Here is a 20,712-nt window from a genome sequence, read left to right as displayed (position 1 = left end):
CCATATCATTAATATTATTTCATGTTTTATTCATCACTTTCACCCTCCCTCCCCGACCTTCTACATCCCTTTTCTCCCTCTCTCTCTCTTCCTCCCTCTCCCTCTCTCTCCTCACCGTCCTGTACTCCATCAGCTCCATCTGCAGCCGGGCTATCTCCGTGCGCAGGGCGCTGATCTGCTGGCTGGCCTTGTCCTGGTTCACCATCACCCTGTTCTTGATGTTCCGGGCCCGGTTAGCATACTTCAGCGAGTTCAGAGTCTCCATGAAGTCGCGGTCCGAAGGGCTTATGCACGCTATCATCACTGTTTGGCTAGGGGAAAGGATAAAGAGTGGAAGGTTTTTTGTGTCATTCAAGTCCTCCACTATGTTACTGTTGGGGGAACCAATATAAACCAAACATAGGCAGAAGCAATCGAAAACAGACCTGTTTCCTCCCAGCGAGTCTTGCAGGAGCCGGGTGAGTTTGGAATCTCTGTAAGGCACATGAGAAGATCGCTTGCTCCTGTCTCCCAAAGCACTGATTACATTACCCAGAGCAAGCTGCACAGGAATAAGACCACAACATGGAAATAGAGACAATTAACAAACAACAACTGAAAATGATTGCTTATAAAAATCACAAAACCCGACTAAGTGGACCTCACTTCTTTCAAATATTTTACAATGGTTGTAATTGCTAAACTACACCACCAGATGACAGCATACATCGAATGTAACATGAAAGCGCTGTGTCACTGCATGTGCAGAGCCTGATACAACATATGCAGAGATATAATGTTAATTGTTGAAAACAGCGCCTACGGCATCGTATTAAAAATCATTACTTTCCCAGAATTCCAGAAAAAGGACTATTCGGATATAAAAAGACACAACTCCAAATCTATATTCTGATATGCAAGTCTACAATGTTGTCATGCATGGCAGAGGAAAGGAAAACTCCTCTCTCTGGTATTTTCAAACAGGCTAGTGGAGATAAGACCCGGTCTCTCACCAGTCCACAGTTGATGGAGATGCCCTCTTTGGCTCGGTCTCCGGTCGCCCCGGTCCTCTTCAGCCTCTCAGAACCTGCCAGGTCCACAAAGTGGAACTTGGCCGTCAGCGTCTCAAACTCTTCCATTTCGGAGTTACCATTGGAGATTTTGTTGTCGGTCTCGTTGTCTTGCTGCAGGATTTGAGAGGAAAAGGAAAGGTTAGTACAACAACATGAAAGCAGTTCCCGCACAGAGCAGCATGGTAGAAGACACTTGATACACTGGTAAATACTTATTTGTTCATAGGCAACAGCTTGTTACGGTAGGAATAGGTTATGATCATGGTTAGGGTTAAGATTACGGTAAAGTTAGGAACAGGTCAAGATTGTGTTTAGGTATCAAACATTTCACTATTTACTGTAGTGTCATGCAACAATAATAACAGTTACTCTACACCAATGCAAACGAACAGAAAGCCAGAATGACAATCAATTACGATGTTCCACCCCAGCTGTGCATACATTGTCGTTAGCGCAGACGCGGACTTGGCACAGATGGATGGTGAAGATGGCGTGGGAGCGAGAGCTCTGCACGTTCATCTGGGTGCTGGCGGTGGTGCGGCACAGAGCGCCCAGCTTCAGACACTGCAGCATCTGGGGAGGGGGGGGAGAGAGTGGACTGCTTACTGGTGTGGACAGGTTTACCGTACGGGCAGATACACGCAACGATAGGGTGTTGATAAAGAATTAAAGACAAACACACACACACACACTGTCTATGAGCTCAAAGCGCATGAACGCTAACACACACACACACACGTATCTGCATACAGTACATACATGCATACAAACACAGTATCCAGATAGGAAAACATGTATCACACACACACAAACCTCTGCTTCAGAGGACACTGTCCGTGTTGTCACGCCGACAGTGTAGATTCCTCCATTGGCATCCTCGTGGATCTTAATGTGAGATTTCTGCTTCCTGGCCTCTAAATCCCGAGTGGTGTCAAACAGATCCAGCACCTCCTCATTGTACAGCTGCACTGGGAAAAAAGGGAACACACAAACACACACAAACACATGTAACATGACAAAGCATACAGGAAGTTCATTTTCACCATTTTGATTCTGTTGTTTGGTAACGGGCCTCTCAGCCAGTGTTTAGGCCTGACCCAGAGCAACGTGATCTGTACTCACGATCTCCTTATGCCTTTACACATTTATTCTTTCTTGCTTATTATTATTTAAACTGTGAAAGCTCTTTCTAGCCACTCCAGTCATAGAACCTGAATTAATAGAAATAAAAGTCAACAACTTGTAAATGGTAGAGGACTTGTCAGTCATATTGGCAAACAAAGGTTAATGGGATGACTTCCTGTAAAGGGAACAATCTCACTGGACCTGGCTGTTATATTTGGACTTAAAAGTGCAACACTACAATGTGGTCAAATTTGTTGTTACAGCGCCAGCACATTTCCAAAAATAGCATAATCATTTTGAAAAGTGGTTATATCCCGATTTTTGTATTTTTATTTAATAGCTTTATTTTGCTGGCTTCCGAATGGGCTTTTAGTTAGGCGCCTCACCAACAATCGTCCAATGTAACGTTTACATTGACCGTGGGCAAAGACAGTTAATTCACGGGACGCCCCTTCTAGTTCTGCATCAATATTTTGCTCACCTGTCTGGCCACATGGGGGCCCCTGTCACTCTCTATGACGAGCCAACACAACTGCCCGCTGCTCCTAGTAACCCTTCTTGTCACCCCTCCCAACCAAGACACAAGCCCTTCTGACCCTCAGTCCACTCCAACCCTTCACCGGCAGCTGCACGCTTTTGATAGAGTTATTTCGAAGTGTCAGTTTTGCGGAGCTTGTTAAACTAGCCCTGTCAACGATATAAGGCTGACCTGGACCTTTTACGAAAAGTTGTTGTAACGACTTGAAGGCTGTGCCCAAAAAACCTTATTGACAAGTCATCTTCTCCGGCAATGTTGAGTGTCCAACTGAGGAGAAACTTGTATGGAGTGACACTAGGTTCCTTATTGTTTGGATTATTATGAAACAGAGTTGTTGCTCGTAATTGTAAATAAAGAACCTGGTACACAACAACTATGAATGAATCCCAACAGCTTCCTCTATACTGTAGCTTGTATTATTTCGTCTTTTCGTGTTTTGACATGTCTTATATTGCATTGTGGAGGTTAAGCACGACACGTGCGGTACTGTACCTCCAGGAACTGAGCGTTGATCTTGAACTCGGGTACGGGCCGACCCTGGTCGCGGGCAGCCTGGCAGCGCTCCTCTATACCCCTGTAGAGGTGGCCCACAGCCCGGGGGATGATGCCCAGGTCCTCCACCCCGAGACTCACATCGAAGCCTGTGCCCATGGTGTAGGTCTTGCCTGAGCCCGTCTGGGGGTAGAAGAAGTAACAGAACACGTGAAAAGTTAGAGCGCTAAGATTGGGTATATTGGCTATCTCGTTGTTATGATCTGTGACCTAGGCACTTTTGTGAAACTCTTTTTTTGGAAGTCGCTTTGGATAAAAGTGTTTGCTAAATGCATGAATGTATGTATACTATACTGTAAATGTATACAGGGCATTGGGGCTGGGAACATACAGGTCATTTTCTCCTGCAATATTGATTGCTCTAAATCTGACACAAAATCTAAGCAGGCTGAATCCAATGATGGAGCTGACTGGGTCAGTTTGCAGCACAGGGCTACAGCTGGATTAGTCCAAGTAAAAAAACATGAGCCACTAAACACAGCTAGGCTTTCCTGTACTATGGGCCAGGGCCAACCAGAATTAAATATATTCGAAAATGAATAAATAGGCCACCAATCCAGGGAGTAGGATTGGGATATATGGGTGTACTGGGGGGGGGTCACATTAGAAATGTATGCTTCATGTGAAGGTGTGTGGGATTCACTGATTCCAGTACTCCCCTCTCTATCCTTGTGGAACTTCCCAGCTCTATCAAACCCTATTAGAGGCACTAGAGTGGGCTTTGGTTGTCAAGGCAACCCAGGGAGCACCAGCGGAGGGGGGGGGGGGGGGGGGGTAGACTTGTAAGTAATGTTCCTGCAGTTGGCCGGGACTGCCTCAGAGAAGACAAACCCCTCTGAAAGAAAGTAAGAACTTGAAATGGTGGACAAGGACAAAGGGGGCGAGAAGAGAAAGAGGAAAAGAACTTTGGAGCTCACAGCACACACACTACGAGACTGTTGAGTGCCGCCTACATCGATTTCTACACACACTGGAAGGTTTAGAAGTGCTTTTAGTAGTACGTGTCTGTAAAGTAAGACTGCCATAACTGCAGTCATTGTTATAACCAATACAATGTACTTTTTAGCAGTGGCCAAAAATGTTTAAGGACAACAATAATCAAATGGTTTAATGACAACCAATGCAAAGAAAAAGGTTAGAAATGAGATGAGTGTATCTTTTCACCTTTTCCTATCTGGATGTCAACCCTTTCTCAAAACACACAGCCTCTTCACCCAACTGCCGCCCCCCGAAAGAAACACAAGCGTCCTACTTGCCTGGCCATAGGCAAAGATGGTGGCGTTGTAACCCTCAAAGCAGCCCTCAATCAGCTTCTCAGTGCAGCTGGCGTAGATGCTCTCCTGCTCCGAGTCCATGTCGAACACATAGTCGTAGGTGAAGGCCTTGTCTTTCCCCAGGATCACCTGGGGCTCCGCGGGCGTCACAAAGGTGCAGATGTGACATCCCTCGATCTTCTCTCTCGGCAGCTGAGGACGGATCCTGGAAAAGGGGAAACACAAGACAGGGAAAGAAAGAGAGAAGAAGGAGAGAAAGGTCATGCTCAGATGTGTCACACAAGGCTTAAAATCGTCTATCTGATCCAGTGCTACCCCATTACGTTTTATGATGTACCCGAGAAGGGACACGTTGTGTTTCGTGAGCATGAAAACCTGAAACTAAAGCAACCATTTTACAAGGAGTTCTACTACAGTGGTCCAAAACGGGCAATGCAGGTATCACACAGTCACAATGCCTTTACTGCTGCTGATATGAGACCACACAATTAGAACCTTTAAGTAAGCGTCAAATATGACTGTGCCGTCATGAGTTTAAAAAGAGCAGTATTAGCAGGTCATGGTGTTAATTCAAGTTTGTGTTATAGTACCATTTGGCCTTAGGTGCTGTCCACACAGTACTCTGTGCTTCTGACCCAATATTTTGCTCCATTCAATCTGCCAGCTGGCTGCGCATGTATGTATCATTGTGTGTATGTGCGTGCGCGCGCGTGTGCGTGCGCGCGAGTCGCACTAAGCTCAAACCGTGAATGTCAGCAAAGCCCTCTTGAAAGCTGGCCAGCTGAGAGCTGACTGAGGATTACCCAGGCTGCTGTGGACACAAGTGTGAGAGGAGTGCTGCAGTGCAACAGAGCGACGCTTGATTGACAGATGTACAAGAGACCATTAACAAAACAAAACCCCAAAAAGAAAGAAAAAAAAAAAGAGAGACAGGCCTACTCGCTCCCACCCAAAACGGAGTCCGACAGAAACATTGCTGGAGGCCGCCACCTCCGTACACTTTTCAAACAGAGGCTCTTTCCTCTTCATTGAAGCCTACTGTACACAAACCTGATATTAAGTCTTGTGCCGATGGATATGAAGCTAGCTAAAGGGCCAAGCTGTGCTGCCGACCAAGCACCTGACAGTGGGCCTTCCTGACTGGCCGTGTATAAGAGCTGCTTTGTGTCTCCAGGCACAGGGAGAACAATGCCAGCAGAGGAGCACAGAGCAGCCATTGTGTCTGTGACACAGAACCCACCCCTGCCACCAGGCATGCTCCGGGATTATCCCACTGGACGGAGGGAAGGTGGAAAGGATGGAGGGATGGGAGGAGAAATAACGCCCGGGCTGGAGGTCAGAGGATGTCCGCTGGGTTGCCAGATAACTGCAGCGAGGGTGGGGTGTGTTTGCTTTGTGAAGGCAGTGGCGCAGCGACATGATCGTTTTTTTTATTTCTACCGTTAATGCCCTTTACTGTGCTGATTATGAAACTGGCCCTCACGCAGTCTCCAAGTTAAAGTGGATCTGAAAGTGCACAGGCTTAACTGATGTTGTTATGGTGGCATTGTGCCTGGTAGTTGTGATGTTATTTTTGTACTGGCTTGTAAAATACAGTTCTGTACTGTTAGAACGATACATTTCGGATTCTTGATTGCTTGATGCTTTCCTTTCTATAAACATTATTTGTATGTTGCATTCGATCAAAGTATATGCTCAATAAATGAAATTATGTCAAATGATTGTCTTTAAAATCATAATACAGTACAAATAGCCTAGAGTGAAGTATTGCGTCATCAGCTGCAGCATTTATTTTTCTAAACCAAAGACTACGCAACAAAAACGTATTTTAATCCTCTTTTGTCTTAGATGTGAATGTGTGGTTAAACAGAGGCGTCAACACTGCTTATTATGGGTTAGGGTTGTCATAACACATGTAGAACGCAGGCACTATGTCACTGCTTGCATGTCAAATCTCAAAACACATATTCCAGTGGAACACTTCCGGCACAATCTTTGGATTGTTCTGTTTATGTTCACCCCTCCCATCACCACAAGGGCTGTCTTTGTTTGGGGCGCTGACTGGCTATGTCAGCCTACTATCTCCCCACCCCACTTCTCCACCCCTCTTTCCTGGGGGTCCTTGGCTTCTCCCTGCTCTGCAGTGATCCTCCGAACCTCTCCTCGACTGAACTCGGCGGAACTGTCTCCAGGAATAGGGAATGTATCCAGGAAATCATATATTTGGAGGCATGACATGAACAATTAACTTGCACCTTTAAAAAAACTCCAGTGGAATTCCAATGACATGAAATGAGAATAAGAGAGGACACCGAGTGCTGATCAACACCAACCCCATACAAACCAAGTGTTTTGTATTTGAACACTTAACTCAGAAGCCCCAAGCCCTGTGTTGAGGGCCAACTCTGTACTCTGTATCAATCACATCAAAGCTGTGTTTTAGCTGGGATTTCCTCACACATGCCTCCAGCACACCCGATACCACGGTTTGTTTTCCAGAGCGATTAGGCGCTCGTCACCTCAACGCCAGGTTCAGCAGCCAGTGTGTTTCGCGTCGCAGACAGGGCTTGGATGGGGATTCTTTCATCCTTAGCGCAGCGAGGACCCCCCGGCTGAACACGCCCTGACCTGTCCCTCACACCCTCCCCCTCCTCCTCCCCCGCCCCTCAGGATCCATCGCTGCTCCACCGCACTCACTCAATAAATCATTAAGACGCATCACCACAAGGGAGGAGAGTGAAGGTGGGGAGAGGGGTGGGGAAGGGGAGAGAGGGAAGGGTAGAGGAGAAGGGAAGGGGAGAGGGTAGAGGGGTTGGGAATGGTAGAAGGGTAGGGAAGGGGAGAGGGGAAGGGGAGAGGGGTTGGGAATGGTAGAGGGGTAGGGAAGGAGAGAGGGGTAGGGAATGGTAAAGGGGAAGGGAAGGGGAGAGGAGTTGGGAATGGTAGAGGGGTAGGGAAGGAGAGAGGGGTAGGGGAGGGTAACAGGAAGCTCTAACACGCTCAGTCAGTCAAAGCCAGCTATCGTGCAAACTGATATACACACACATGTAGGCCAATGATGCTGCTGTACCTATGCTGCGGTAAAGAAGTCCAGCCTGTCTTTTACAGGTCGTTTCGTGGGATAACTGAGTTGCATGAGATGAAATCACCTGCAGCTGCCACATGCAAATGAGAAATGGCTTGAGAGCAATGACTGCCAGAACCACCAGTCCCAGTGAGAACACGTGTGTGTGTGTGTGTGTGTGTGTGTGTGTGTTTGCGCATTTGGAAGACCAGTACAGTAAACATGTGACGCCTTCAGTTAGCTCTTTAAACTGTCACCGGGAGCCTTCTCCTTCTCAGATTACAGTCACTAGACACTTTCCAAATCTAACAGTGCCTCTACTAAGAGCTCAGTCAGAGAAGGAAGAATTGCCCATGTCTTTTCTATGAGACTCTTTAGGATGACAAGAGAGGAAATTAAGGGGGAAAGGGGGAGGGGGGAAAATAAACGAAACATGAAGTGGGTTTTGTCTGAAGTGCAGCACTGCAGGTTTAGATTGAGCACGCTCTGCCCTCATTAAACTGTGCCCGTGCGTTTGCATGTGTGCGTGTATGCCCTACTACACACAACTCTGTCACAAGCACAACCGCACGACGCTTACCGTGACCCTACCAAGGTTATGAACTCGGGAATTGTAACAAGCAATCTTATAAAGGCCTTCAGTTCATGCACAGTGGATTACACGGTGCATGTTACATATTGTGCAGTGTCTGAACTAAGTCTATCACTCCGCAGCGTATCCCTACGGTACTGTGTCAGCCTCGAACGTCTTGAGGAAAGAGGTTACAACGGCGACTAGGAACAGACATTTGAAAATAAAGGTTATAATCCTCTCTCGGCAGGATGCAATGTCGACGCGCCATTCGGAGGAAGATGCGAGGTGACAGGCATGCAGGGAGGGGATTGGCCCTCTCATACATGAAACATGAAATAAAGCCCCCTTAATCCTGCTCCCGTCACCTCCAGCACTCCAACATTAAGGAAAGCTGTTTTGGCAACATGACCACAACTGAACAACGAGCAAATCTCTGTTTAATCTTCAACAGGTAGAAACAAGCTTCACCACCTGCGGTGGGGAGGCCGAGGGATAATGGAAATGGAGAGGGAGGGAGAGAGAGAGAGAAAGAAAACGAGATACAAAGAGTAGCCAAGTCTCCAACTCCTTTAATGGAAAAGCAAGTATGCGCTGGATAGAAAAATGCCTGTTTTAAACATAACGTTCCATTCGAAGAAATGGGAGGGCTCTGAAATACTGTTATTAGCAAATTCAATGACAAAGACCCAATTCAAGACAAACGCTGAATAAAACGACAAAAATGCTTAAAAAAAAGATGGGAGATGTATGTGGGCCTGTCATTAAAATCTCCAAGCTCTAACTTTCACCAGAATTTATTGCCACGTGTTCTCAAAGAAGCATAGCTGTTTATCCAGTTGCCATAGATACAGATAACACGTGGTAGTTTTACTGCAATTGAACACGCCACCGGAAGGACTGGAGCCCTCCAGTTTGATAGACTCAAGCCACTCAGGGAGAAACCAGTCACTACTCATAAACATTTGTCAACGTGGTGAGATTATTGTACACCAGACTACTATGAAAATGGGAACCACAGTCTCTTTACCCAACAGCCCAAAATATAATCAAATAACAAGTTCTCCACTTGCATGGCCGTGGGCAAAGTCGCTGGCATTGGATTGGATTGGGGTTAGGATGAGACTGTGGCTAGTAGCTGTCAACAAGATGTGCGGAAACTGAGTGAGAAGCAAATACACCACACCTATGTCCCTCAACACTATAATGGATAAAGGACCTGACTGCAATGTCTTACACACATGGCGTTTCTCACACTATGCATTACCTGCCTCACACGCACCGAAACACGTTTCCCAATACATAGTATCGGGAGAATGTTCATATCTACCGGTATCTCTATGTCTATCTCTCTCCATCACTCCCTCCCTCTCTCTCTCACCCTCTCTCTCTTTCAGAGTAATAACACAGTTGGCTCAGCGCTGGATTTCTTGGAGCAAAAGAAACTTGCCTCCATGTTGCTCCATGTTAGATTGGACATGTTAGTCAATCCAAATTGAAGGTCAGGGCCTCACAAATGTATAAGTTCCAAATTAACTTACAGTCCTGTGGTTAAACAGGGCAGACAAAAGTCCTTTTTGCTCCACCTCCCCTAACTTGCACATGGGATCAGCGCTCAACGAGTATTCCCATCTTTGTGTCAACAGCAGGCCAACGGACGAGGACTCCACACAGAAGCCACATCCTGAAAATGTTGAGGGAGTTATGGAAAACATCAGCTGGTATCTGATCCTTTCAAGGCAACAGCAGACGTAGATAAGAGGTTCGATAAACGAAGGATGGGAAAGGACAGTTGAGAGGAAATGGACAAGCGGGTCAGCAACATGAGAGTCTGATGTTCCACAAGCGCACGTCAGGGAAAATCTGTTGTGGACGACTCCATGATTGCACACAAGAGGTTGAGTCGTTCGACATAGCAGAAACAATCAAATTCATGTCCAATGCTAATCAAATTCATATACATCTGTTAGCACATTGTGAGCCAGGAAGGAGCAGGTGGGTGAGGCTCATTTACATGTCCTGGTCCTCCTAACGAGTGAGGCGTGAGTTTAGAGGCTAGACCACAATGGGCGATAGATCTGGTGCATAATCTGATCATAGAACCAGGTAGTGTTAAAATGATGCGCAGGCTAGTAAATATTTAAACAACCAATTTTACAGAGAGACAAAGACCACTACCACTTTCAGAGACATGCACACTGTAACTAAGGAGGTGACAGCTTGCTAAAGCAAGCAAACTGGGCTATTTGAGATCTACAAGACCTATTTATGACCAAATCGGCAGACAGTTAGAAGTTACAGCCAAAATCTATTTGTAGTACTACCCATTTGCAGTTAGTTTAAGCTAGAGGTGTGAACCTAGTCCGCTTCTACTCATGACCTAACCTGGCTGCCTGCATCCAGAGGGCCCAAATAAAACCAGCACGCCTCCCGTCAAGAATAGCATGCTCTCCATTATATTTAGGCTATATTGAATAAAGGGACACTCATTCTCCGCCCATAAGAAGGGGGAAAGAGAGAGAGAGAGCGAGAAGGTTAGAGAGTGCAAGACAAGGAAAGATGGAGGGCTACAGAAAACATACAAAAAAAGACAGGCGAAAGATCAAGAATGCAAGACTAACATTTGCCTGGGTGTGGTAGTCTGCATTTTCTCTGCCTGTAATTACTCTCTGTGTTGGTTTTGTATGACGGAGTTCACTTTCGAAGCACAACCAAAAAACCCCGATCGGAGCCAGAAACTATCCCACGGCAATCCACATTTTGTTTAGATGTGTCTTTTGGAATGTGCTGACTCGCCAGAGGTCATGGTATAGATAACTGAGGTCTTCCAGCAATGCAGTGGTCGTTCCCAGTCTATTTTAGGGCAGCTTCCGTTTAAGTGTAGGCTATGCTTAGCGCCATCTCAGAAGGGACCAACCTTTCAGCCAGTTAAATGAAATATGAACAGATTAAGACCGTCTTTGACTCACTTGTACCGTTAGAAATCTGTAGTAATAATAATATTCCCCAAAATAAAAACAATCTTTATTTTTGCACTGACTGTTCTACACAAACCTCTCATCACCTTTAATGTAAACCCTTTGCTATTGTACAGGCCTGCTCACATACAAGTCATAATCCCACTAGGCTGGTTTTACAGCTAGGTCTACCGCGTTACACCCCTAAAGTAGAATTTATTAAACTCTGGACAATACCAGTGACATAACGTATTGTTGCACTGAGCATTAACAAAGGCTTGTTTAGAAACCACTGTGAAAACAGAATGTGAGGCTCTTTCTCTATACTCAAACTGTACATAAACTATGATCGCCAACACAAGTCAAAAGAAAACATTCAAAGCCTGTCCTGTGCAGCAAAGGAGAACATGAGCTGAAATCAGTTTTGGCATGAAGCGCTCAGTCTTGCCCAATCCCAAATCTAGATCCAGTCCTTTGCAGGAGAGCCAAGTTTATGTGATAGTCTAAATGTCCTACTGTTGCCTGCTTAGTTTTGGACCAATCCTTTCAGATGGTTCAGAATACCAACGATGCAGGTCTTTGGGACTGGCCCAGGAGTTGAATTAGGGCAGGGCATATGCCAGTTCAGCGGCTATGCATTGTAAAGGATCATAGCGTTTAACGTAGAGTAGAGATGGGTTACACCATGTCTCACACACACATTTAGTCCCCCTCAGTCTATTTGCTAATGAGAACATAAGAGTATTACTGTCCCTCTGGCTGACTCTACAGGGGAGCACAGACGTGTTAATATGGAAGTCTTGACATGCTCAAGATCTTTGGCTGGGTTTGAGCACAGTCAACAACACACGTACACCAAAGATATTTGCCCACAAACATAAGCATGCATACACCTGCACACAAAAGAAGGTGTTTAAACGATTATGCAATGGAAAAGAGTAACACAAATGTAAGCAGGCACATGAACTGAAGAGATTGAGGACAGAAAGAGTGTAACATGGGCAGATTCGCATAGCTGGCATAGCAAATTGGCCAGGCGGTTGTGGTTGTGACGCTCATAAAATGTTGCCTACATTTTTCATTAAAGATACAACCTAACAGTAGTCATGAACGACTTAAAAACGACCTCAATCTTAAAATTCCATGCAAAAATGTATGTCCATTGCTTTGACATACGATTTTTACGCAAAGAAGCCGTGAAAAAAAATCTGACCAACAGTTTCTAAACTAGAAAGAATACATCTTTGTGTTGTACAATGTGCGTCCACGGTTGACGGACTCTTGCTTAAAGACCTTCAACAAAGCACTTCTTTTATCGATTAACCGCCCCTCAACCGTCTCCCTTGGATGCCGAAGAAAGACTTGATGGTCGGCATCACGCCAAAGTAACACCAGACAACGAATCTGTTTCTTTGACAACTCCTTGGTCAACAAGGATGATATCGCCCACCCTTTGGCCAACGCTGCTGGTGGCACCTGCTATAGAAGGCCCATGTGTTTCCCTGGGCGTATGTACTGCGTCATGAATATAGCATCAGTCTTTTAGCCTCTGCAATGATGAATGCCGAGTAATAATTGGCATCAGCCTAATTCGTGTTCACATAAACTGAAATCAGCGGAATTCATGTCGAATAATTGAGAGAAGATGCACTAGACTAGACCAACGCTTTTCATGTTTTTATACTGTAGTGTCTGACGGGACGTCAGAAAAATCGATTCCTGTTTGAATTGAATCATAGAGCTACATGGCTTGAAACTGGATCAACAGATGATGCAGAGGCGACAGGATCCAAACAGTGCATGCAAACAGCAATGACATTGGTAGCAGAAACATGATTACTCAATGAAGCAGTGGGATATCTGTGATTTACCTTAGTGCTACTCGAACTGAGCTTTCATCCTGTCCACCTGACATGGTTCTGCAGACTATCGATACTAAACAAAGAATTAAAATCCAACGGATCTGTCCGTACTTTGATTATCTTCTCATTCGACAAACTGATGGGAGGGAGAGTGCGCAACTCCCAGCAGCGAGCGCTAAAATATCAACTCTCAGCTCGACTTTACTCCAGCCATATTTAATTGGATATCATATAGATTATGACTGCAAGAATACTTATCCTCTAAAGAAACTACTGCGCGAAAACCATACTGCCTTGCATGTCCAGCAAGAACGAGTTCCACGCATGCAGGTGGGGTCAGCAGGGCTACAGTCAGTACAGCCTCCTTCTGTTGTTGCCCAAGCCTGCGTTCAGGTTCCTAGGTTGAGGGACACACACGCCTCCCGCACGCTCCTCCGCTCGAACCGCAATGCGTCACCAAACCACGCCCTCTTCAGCCATCCTACTCCGATAAGGGTTGCGAGTTGACATCACATATATTTTCGCGTGGAAATATAAAATACATTTATAATTTTAAATGGATAAAGCAGATGCATCAGAACAAACATGCTGGATGCATTTAGTAGGAATCAACGGGTAACTCACTGCTGTATCATAGACTAGTACCTTTTTAATAAATGAAAACATAGTACAAGTGGAAAATCTGAGACAGTGATGAACCCTACCAAACAAACGTTACCCAAATAAACTGTATACGGTGTAAACCATGACAGTACAGTGGTGGCCACTTCTTTCAATATGAACAATTTAGGACAGGTGCAAGTTTACACTCCTATCGACATTCCGAGGAAATTGCAATCTTAACAGGTACAAAATCATGAGGTCAATCTATGGTGCCACCTTGTGGTCATATGGAATAACTGGTGACTCTTACCACTTCAACCATTGCCTGTACATATCCTGTACAAATGAAGAAAGTCTTACCAAATTTGTGTTTGGAGACAGATACAAATATTCCAGCTATTTTGATGGTCCTGCAATCAGCATTGCTTTTGGTTGGTCATGGTGCTTGTGTTCCACTTCAAATCCCACCTGTGGAAGTACAATATTGTTTTTTCCAGGCGATGAAGAGATGGTATTAACTTCAACAGTTTCTTGTCAAGGTTTCAGTTTACCTACCAAACAAATGCATCCATCCCTTCCATCCCACCCAGTAGCACAGTACCAGTGGTGTCCAGTTTCAGTCCTATCAGATTACCAGACAAGACAGCCCATCTAGCTCTACCATCTAGCAGCCTCACCTCATACTTTCAAACAGAAACACACATTTTTTGAATGCATGAACTAGTTCTTCAGAAGGGAGCTTAGAGGTTTTTGGTTCAGTTGAATGGACATTTTTATATTAGTTTGGTATCAGAGTAAGGGTTATTATAATTTAATGTCCTGTTGTGTGTTTTCCATTGAGAGTTTCCTCTTTGAGGTAAAAAAAAAAAAAAAAAAAAAAACACTCTCTTATGCTCTATGACTAAAGTATTTCAGCAATAGCTCACTTCCTTGTCATAAAGCCAGTTAGCCAGAAAAAGCCATTTAGCCGGGAGGGTTTTGTGCCTTTGTCATTTTGTTAGGCGTCACGTTGTGTCTAGAATGAAATCCTGCATGGGGGAACTGGGGGGCGATTGACAACTTCAGCATTAGATTATTTTTTTTATTAAATAGCATATCAACAAACATGTACAATTCAAAGAACATTAGTGACCCCTATACAAAAAAAACAAACAACAACATTAGAAATCATTATGTACAGTACATTTTATACATTTATTCACAATAGTTAATGACTGCTGCCCACATTTACAGGCAATTATGCCATTGAATTATAACATTTGTACTCAATTTGTTACACCCAGTTAGTCCTACTGAAGTCTAATCTCTCTCCAGCACTCACAGCTGATTCAACCCTAGTTAAAGTACAACATATATTAATTTTATTATTTAAGCACCTACTAGACTAGAGCATACAATACCAAGGCATTACTCATCCAATGCCACTGAGCTGCTATGGTGCTGATTGGCCTGCTACAACAACATTGCAGGAACTCTACAAAAACATGGTGATCGTGCTGAGTCAGCAACATGGATTCATAACTGACTCAACACCAGAAACAGGAATGTGAAACTCTTGTTCCCATAAGGCCTTGTGTTGCGTGAGAGATAGCAATAAAACACCAAGAGAGAAAAATGGAAAGGAGTGAGTGAGTTTAAAAGGAGGAAGCAGGACAACAGCCTTACAACGGTTTTACAGCAGTGCCTGCAAAACATAAATAAAGGAAACACATTGTTCCCAAATGGACTCCCTCATCCCTCTTGTCGTGTGTAAAACTGGTCTACAGGAAAAGGAATGAAATACCTTCAAAAAGACATTAACCAAACTCTCACAGGTGAGAGAAAATAGACCCACAGGCTACTCCACATCAGAGGCCTCGTTGTCCGACACTGCGTTACTGCCCTTCACCCGGATGTACTGGAAGTTCCGGGTCCGTCCTCCCTCAGGGTCTCCGCAGGAACAGAGGCGGCCAGAGAACAGGCCCTCGATGTCCTCCAGCCTCTGGCCTCTGGTCTCTGGTAGACAGCCCAGTACAAAGAGCAGGCCGAGCCAAGCCAGACCCGAATACAGAAAGAACGCGCCTGGGAAGAAGCGGTTAGACCGGTTAATCAATCCACGACTAACTGATCAATCATTCCAAATGTTGAGGGGGACACGGCTACGTGCCTTGACAGAACAAGCAACACAATGTACAACTGTAGCCAAAAGTATTGAGAGAGTGACAAATGTTGTGTTTTGCACATTTTGCTGGTTCAATATTTGAGGAAAATGTTTTCACATGTTTTTATAGAATACTGGAATACAATAAGGCACATTTCATAATTAAAGCTTTATTGGGGCAAATATTGTCAATATATGCAAATAGTCCCCTCTTTTACAGCAGTCAATCTGCTCTTAAAATCCAATCAGAATGATAGAGTGATTTCACCAGGTTAGAACTAGTTCACACTGTCCCCTGTGCTGATGATATGACTTACTGAAATTATGTGAGCAGTCATTTTATGCCAAGGCCCAGCAAGCTTTGCAAACACAAAATATATGTCACTCTCAATACTTTTGGCCACGTCTGTACATTGCATCAACAATAACATCTTATCCCTACTAGGTGGAACTAAAGATGCCTCACCATAGTAGGTGAGGTACTCAGCTATGTGGAGGAAGGTGAGCGAGACCAGGACATTAAAAGTCCAGTTGACTCCAGCGGAGCAGGCGTTACCAGTACTCCTGGCCCAAAGAGGATAGATCTCAGAGTTAACCGTCCATGGCATGGGACCCATACCTGGGACACAGACAAGCAGAACAACACAGTTTACTGTAACTGCTTGCTGGCTGGACTTTATGTAACTGAGAAACCAAAGATCAAAGATGTGTGTGCTCACCTGGGGCAAAAAAAGCCAGGTAGAGGATGAGGCCTAGCAGAACTAGCCAGGAGTTAGGAGTTGGACAGTAGTTGTAAGCCCAGAGAGGTCCATCACTAGCCTCACTCATGTTGGAGCACCTGCATACTTAAACAACAGCAGATACTTAAAAAGGAATCAAATCAAATACAAATAGATACGGGCAAAAACAAAACCCACTTCCCATCATCGTCAATTCAGAGCGAGAAAATAAAAGTTTACAGTAAATAAAGGCAACAGGCCTTGCATGAAGCACAAAACATTTTGACTACAAGCGCACACACACACACAACACATACACAAGCAAACGACTACTGACCTGCCCCAAGCGGCTTTCTCAGTGGACGCTTGATTGACAGGAATGCAGGAAGAGTCGTACACAGAGGAGCTGTTCTCCAAGTAACAGAAACCGCAGCCTGGATCTAACATGCAGTTCTCACAATACCTGGGGGACAGATTACAGTGTGACACCTGTCAGCCACATACCAACCCCCTACAGTAAAATCACAAATAATAGCTTTTGTATATTTTTATATATAAATAGATAAATAAATACATTTGTATATATAAATAAATCTAAATCCAAGACTGATGTGTCATGGAGAGTAATCAGCACAAAAAAAACGGAATACACGCCCATTTTTATGACAGCTTGAGTTGGGCTGTCCACTAGTCTTACATGCATGCCTTACCCATAGTGTGAACAGGTGCTGTTGATAAGCTCTGTGGGGTGGAGGGTGACAGGGGGAGAGTTCTGGGCCGATATCAAAAAGCCTACAGCTAGAACTATCAAACTCAAAGCAGTACCTGGGAGAGATCAAAAGATTTGACCTCATAAGCTTATGAAGGGAGAATTATAGACATCATTTAGTCAATACAGGGCAAGCAGAGAAACTGCCAGAAAGATACAATTTCTAATTTTGTCAAATGAAGGACACATGTACACCCCAGAGATATGTCTCCTACATGCATAATTCAAGACAAAGACACACGGACGCACACACACACCAAAAATACTGCCCAGCGTCAGCCTCCTGCGTCCCACTCGCTCCACAAGCCACACCCCCATCAGGGTGAACAGGAAGTTGGTGGCGGCAGTGGCCGAAGCCAACCAGATGGCCTGTTTGACGTCTCGCACTCCAGACATCTGCAAAATTGTAGCACTGTAGTACCTAAAAAGGGACAGGAAGACAGAAAGAAAATGAAATCTTATTCTCTTTTTTGAATTGATTTGAAATGATATGCTGACTTAGTTATGATATCATTACTGATACCAGACCAAAACTAGGTTTGAAATGACCATAATTGCAAATCATTCCCTGAGCAAAATGTATTTCCTGACTTGCATTGTGTCTTGCTTATCAGTATTGCCTCCTCCGTCACAAGCCCTCGGTAAGACTTGATCTTGTGTACTCTGACACGCAACTGATCATCCCTCAGAAACACCACTTCAGTCAGCTACGCCACCAAAGATCTAGCCATTCTATGATACGGGGGTGGGTGGTATTTAAACTGAGGAGTGGGTTTAACCACTCAGTTACAGTAACCCCCCCCCTAAATTCATTCCTACACACCACAGCAACAGAGTACGCACTAAAACGAGGCCTGTCTGGTACCTACATGACAGTGTTAATCCCAGACAGCTGCTGGAACATCTGCAGTCCACATCCCACAATGAGAGCCCTGCATGTGGGAGGGTGGCTCAGCATTCGCCAGATCACCGGGCCCTCTACCGGAAAGGGGAGGTGTGGCTTAATACAGTAGTAATAAAAGGCATAATTGTGTGTGGTTGTGTGTCTGAGTGTGTCACCTCCTCTCCCCTTCTCCTCCTCCTCAATGCTGGTCCTGATGCTTTCATACTCCCGCTCAATGCTCTGGCCCCCACGGATCTGGCTCAGCACACGCCTGGCAGTCTGGGTAGAACCCTTCTGCATGAGCCAGCGTGGGCTCTCTGGCAGGAACAGGAAACCAATGAACTGGATCACTGAAGGGACCGCAGACAGACCCAACATGTATCTGCAGCCAGGGACACATGGAGAGGAAGAAATAGACAGAGGTACTAACAAGCTTTCATGAGCGTTGAGTTCATTTTCTCCCTAAACAAACTGAACAATTACTGCATGACAGAGATGGAGAGAGAGAGAAATAATTTTTGTAAAACTTTCTTATAATTTGAGTGTTGGAATGGCATGCTGCTTTAATTCAGTTTGCTATCAGCTGCTGTTCTCACATTTCTGTCTAATCTATTTGGGAAGAAGAGGTGTCAGAAGTTTGCAGCTCTTGACTGGCATTAAAGCAGTTTCGGACAAAAATGTAGCAGGTTGTAATTGCCGTTTCTGTCACCTCTTACAGAGAATAGAGCAACAGAGAACCGGCTCAGGAACATGTCAAAATCAAATCAACCGAGAAGATTATGGGGTTTTCACTTAGCAGGTTCTCTTAGCACTTCTATAGGTGCCACAGGATTGCTTGTATAAAGTCTGTTTCATATGAATTGGAAAGAACAGGCCTATCCTGACCAAAATGCATTTTAAGATGAACCTAAAGTTGCTTTATTTTTGCTTTACCACCAGGATCGAAACAATTGATTGACCTTTAACTATGGAACATATCAGGAAATGCTAAGACTATACCTCCATCCATCTTTTTGCAGGTAGCTGAAGGCTCCGTCTACAAGAGTGGCAATAAACTGGCTGCCAGTGATGAAGAGTGTATTCATGGTGACCAGCTGCCCTCTCAGGTGTGGCGGTGAAACCTCAGCGATGTAGACAGGTACCGTCATGGAGGTGATGCCTATGGAATTGAATTAAGGGGAAATACAGGACAAGGTCTCAAAGCATGCGTTTAATATATGCATCAAATAATTGTTATGATTTTTGCCTGTTTTGTATATAGATAGGTTTCATTTAACAATAAACATATAAAATAAATTACGTCAGCCTAAGCATGTAGAGCTTCGATCTCCAAATTCAATAACTGAGAACATTACCTTTAATAGGAGAATCTAAAACAGTCCCCCACATTTAGTTAAGAGAGTATATCCAGTGTCCAACTTTTCATCCGGTCAATTTGTATCAAACACTGTTGAAACACCACAGTCTGCCCTTAATCCTAACCTACAAAATGTATGGTCAACACTTACCTATACCTAGTCCAGCGATAATTCTTCCAATGAGTAGAACTTCTTTGTTTGGGGCAGCACTTAAAACGACCCCCCCAACAGTAAAGAGAAAACTGGCCAGCAAGATACAGACCCTACGCCCAAAAGCCTCGTTCAATGGCCCACCGGCCAATGCAGAGAGCGCAGCAGCACCAACAGTACTGGACACCAGTAGCTCCTGCCATAAAGCATTCAGGTTCATCTCCTTTTTGAGAAGAAGCATTGCCCCAGATACCACTCCAGTGTCATAGCCGAAAAGAAAGCCACCCAGAGCGGAGAACCCCACCAGGATGTAGACAAATCCGCCTGTGACATGCTCCTCCTCATCAGACAGTTCTGGAAGTCCGAGAGTATTCGCCTGTGAGGAAGTCCCGACGAAACCCTCTCCTTCGTCCCTCACTTTCTTCCTTCTGCTCCCCATAACGTTCCTTGATCTCTGCAAGTAGGTATGCTTGCCCAATGCAGTGTTAATGATGCTGCGGGGACATAATGAAAACACGTAGCCCAGTGAATTCTGATGCTAGTCTAATCTAAAGTAACCTAATGTCTAAGAGGATCTATCGCTTCACTTGAGAGTGTGTACCTGGGTTGATGACTGTCAGGATATGGTGTATGATCGAGGCAAATATACATTTCGAAATGAAATGATTGATAACAAACACGGAAGTGAATGAATGTCAGGGGTAACCAATCGAAAGGAGAAGATCTGCGCAGCAGTGGTGAATCATTTATATTTAGGTATATAGGCTATATAGTTCACTTTGAGACGAAATACAAATATTTTGTTGTTGGATCACTTTTCATATCCGTTTCAATCATTCATTCACAACATCCAATTGTGTACAATTTTACTTTAAATGACAACATAGTCACCGATCTAATTCCGTAGGAGACTTTCGAAAGTCTTACAAAATAACAAAATATTAAAAAATGTATCAACCTAGCCTTACCTGACGTATGTTGTAGTAGACTACATTTTGAGCAGTGTAAACAGCTGATTCCCAGTTGCTGTTGCGCTCTCTACCAAACGGGAAGTTTTGAGAAGTCATATGACAGACTATTTGTCGACGAGAAAAT

General features: G+C 44.6%; 2 protein-coding genes across 7 annotated transcripts in view; both read right to left on the bottom strand.

The window, feature by feature from the left end:
* The window catches only part of kif21a (kinesin family member 21A), a 29,285-nt gene extending 15,868 nt beyond the window's left edge, over positions 1–13,417 (bottom strand). For 4 of the 5 annotated variants that reach the window (XM_047050826.1, XM_047050827.1, XM_047050829.1 and 1 more), the window contains exons 1-8: positions 13,005–13,416; positions 4,524–4,746; positions 3,208–3,390; positions 1,866–2,015; positions 1,494–1,625; positions 993–1,163; positions 426–541; positions 116–311 (exon numbers count right to left, since the gene is read on the bottom strand). In XM_047050826.1, coding sequence (XP_046906782.1) covers positions 116–311; positions 426–541; positions 993–1,163; positions 1,494–1,625; positions 1,866–2,015; positions 3,208–3,390; positions 4,524–4,746; positions 13,005–13,048 — 1,215 coding nt within the window. In that variant the 5' untranslated portion in view covers positions 13,049–13,416. Of the gene's footprint in view, positions 1–115; positions 312–425; positions 542–992; positions 1,164–1,493; positions 1,626–1,865; positions 2,016–3,207; positions 3,391–4,523; positions 4,747–13,004 lie in introns of all 5 variants that reach the window. The other variant, XM_047050825.1, reaches the window with a different exon arrangement.
* A 1,248-nt stretch (positions 13,418–14,665) lies between these two features.
* On the bottom strand, positions 14,666–20,675 carry LOC124488234 (proton myo-inositol cotransporter-like). Of its 2 annotated transcripts, none has more exons than XM_047050813.1 (11): positions 20,586–20,675; positions 19,618–20,111; positions 19,109–19,268; positions 18,286–18,491; positions 18,096–18,204; positions 17,484–17,647; positions 17,168–17,282; positions 16,795–16,920; positions 16,458–16,576; positions 16,205–16,357; positions 14,666–15,659 (listed from the first exon to the last, which is right to left on the bottom strand). In XM_047050813.1, exons 2-11 carry the CDS (start codon positions 20,054–20,056, stop codon positions 15,436–15,438), a joined length of 1,815 nt encoding a protein of 604 aa, XP_046906769.1. In that variant the 5' UTR covers positions 20,057–20,111; positions 20,586–20,675; the 3' UTR covers positions 14,666–15,435. The 2 variants fall into 2 exon arrangements, with proteins under 2 accessions (XP_046906769.1, XP_046906768.1); XM_047050812.1 differs by lacking the exon at positions 20,586–20,675 and adding an exon at positions 20,219–20,556.
* Between the last annotated feature and the right edge of the window lie 37 nt (positions 20,676–20,712).

This window comes from Hypomesus transpacificus, unplaced genomic scaffold (genome assembly GCF_021917145.1).
Source record: "Hypomesus transpacificus isolate Combined female unplaced genomic scaffold, fHypTra1 scaffold_129, whole genome shotgun sequence".
NCBI classification, from domain to species: domain Eukaryota; kingdom Metazoa; phylum Chordata; class Actinopteri; order Osmeriformes; family Osmeridae; genus Hypomesus; species Hypomesus transpacificus.
This window is presented reverse-complemented; position numbering and strand designations above follow the sequence as displayed.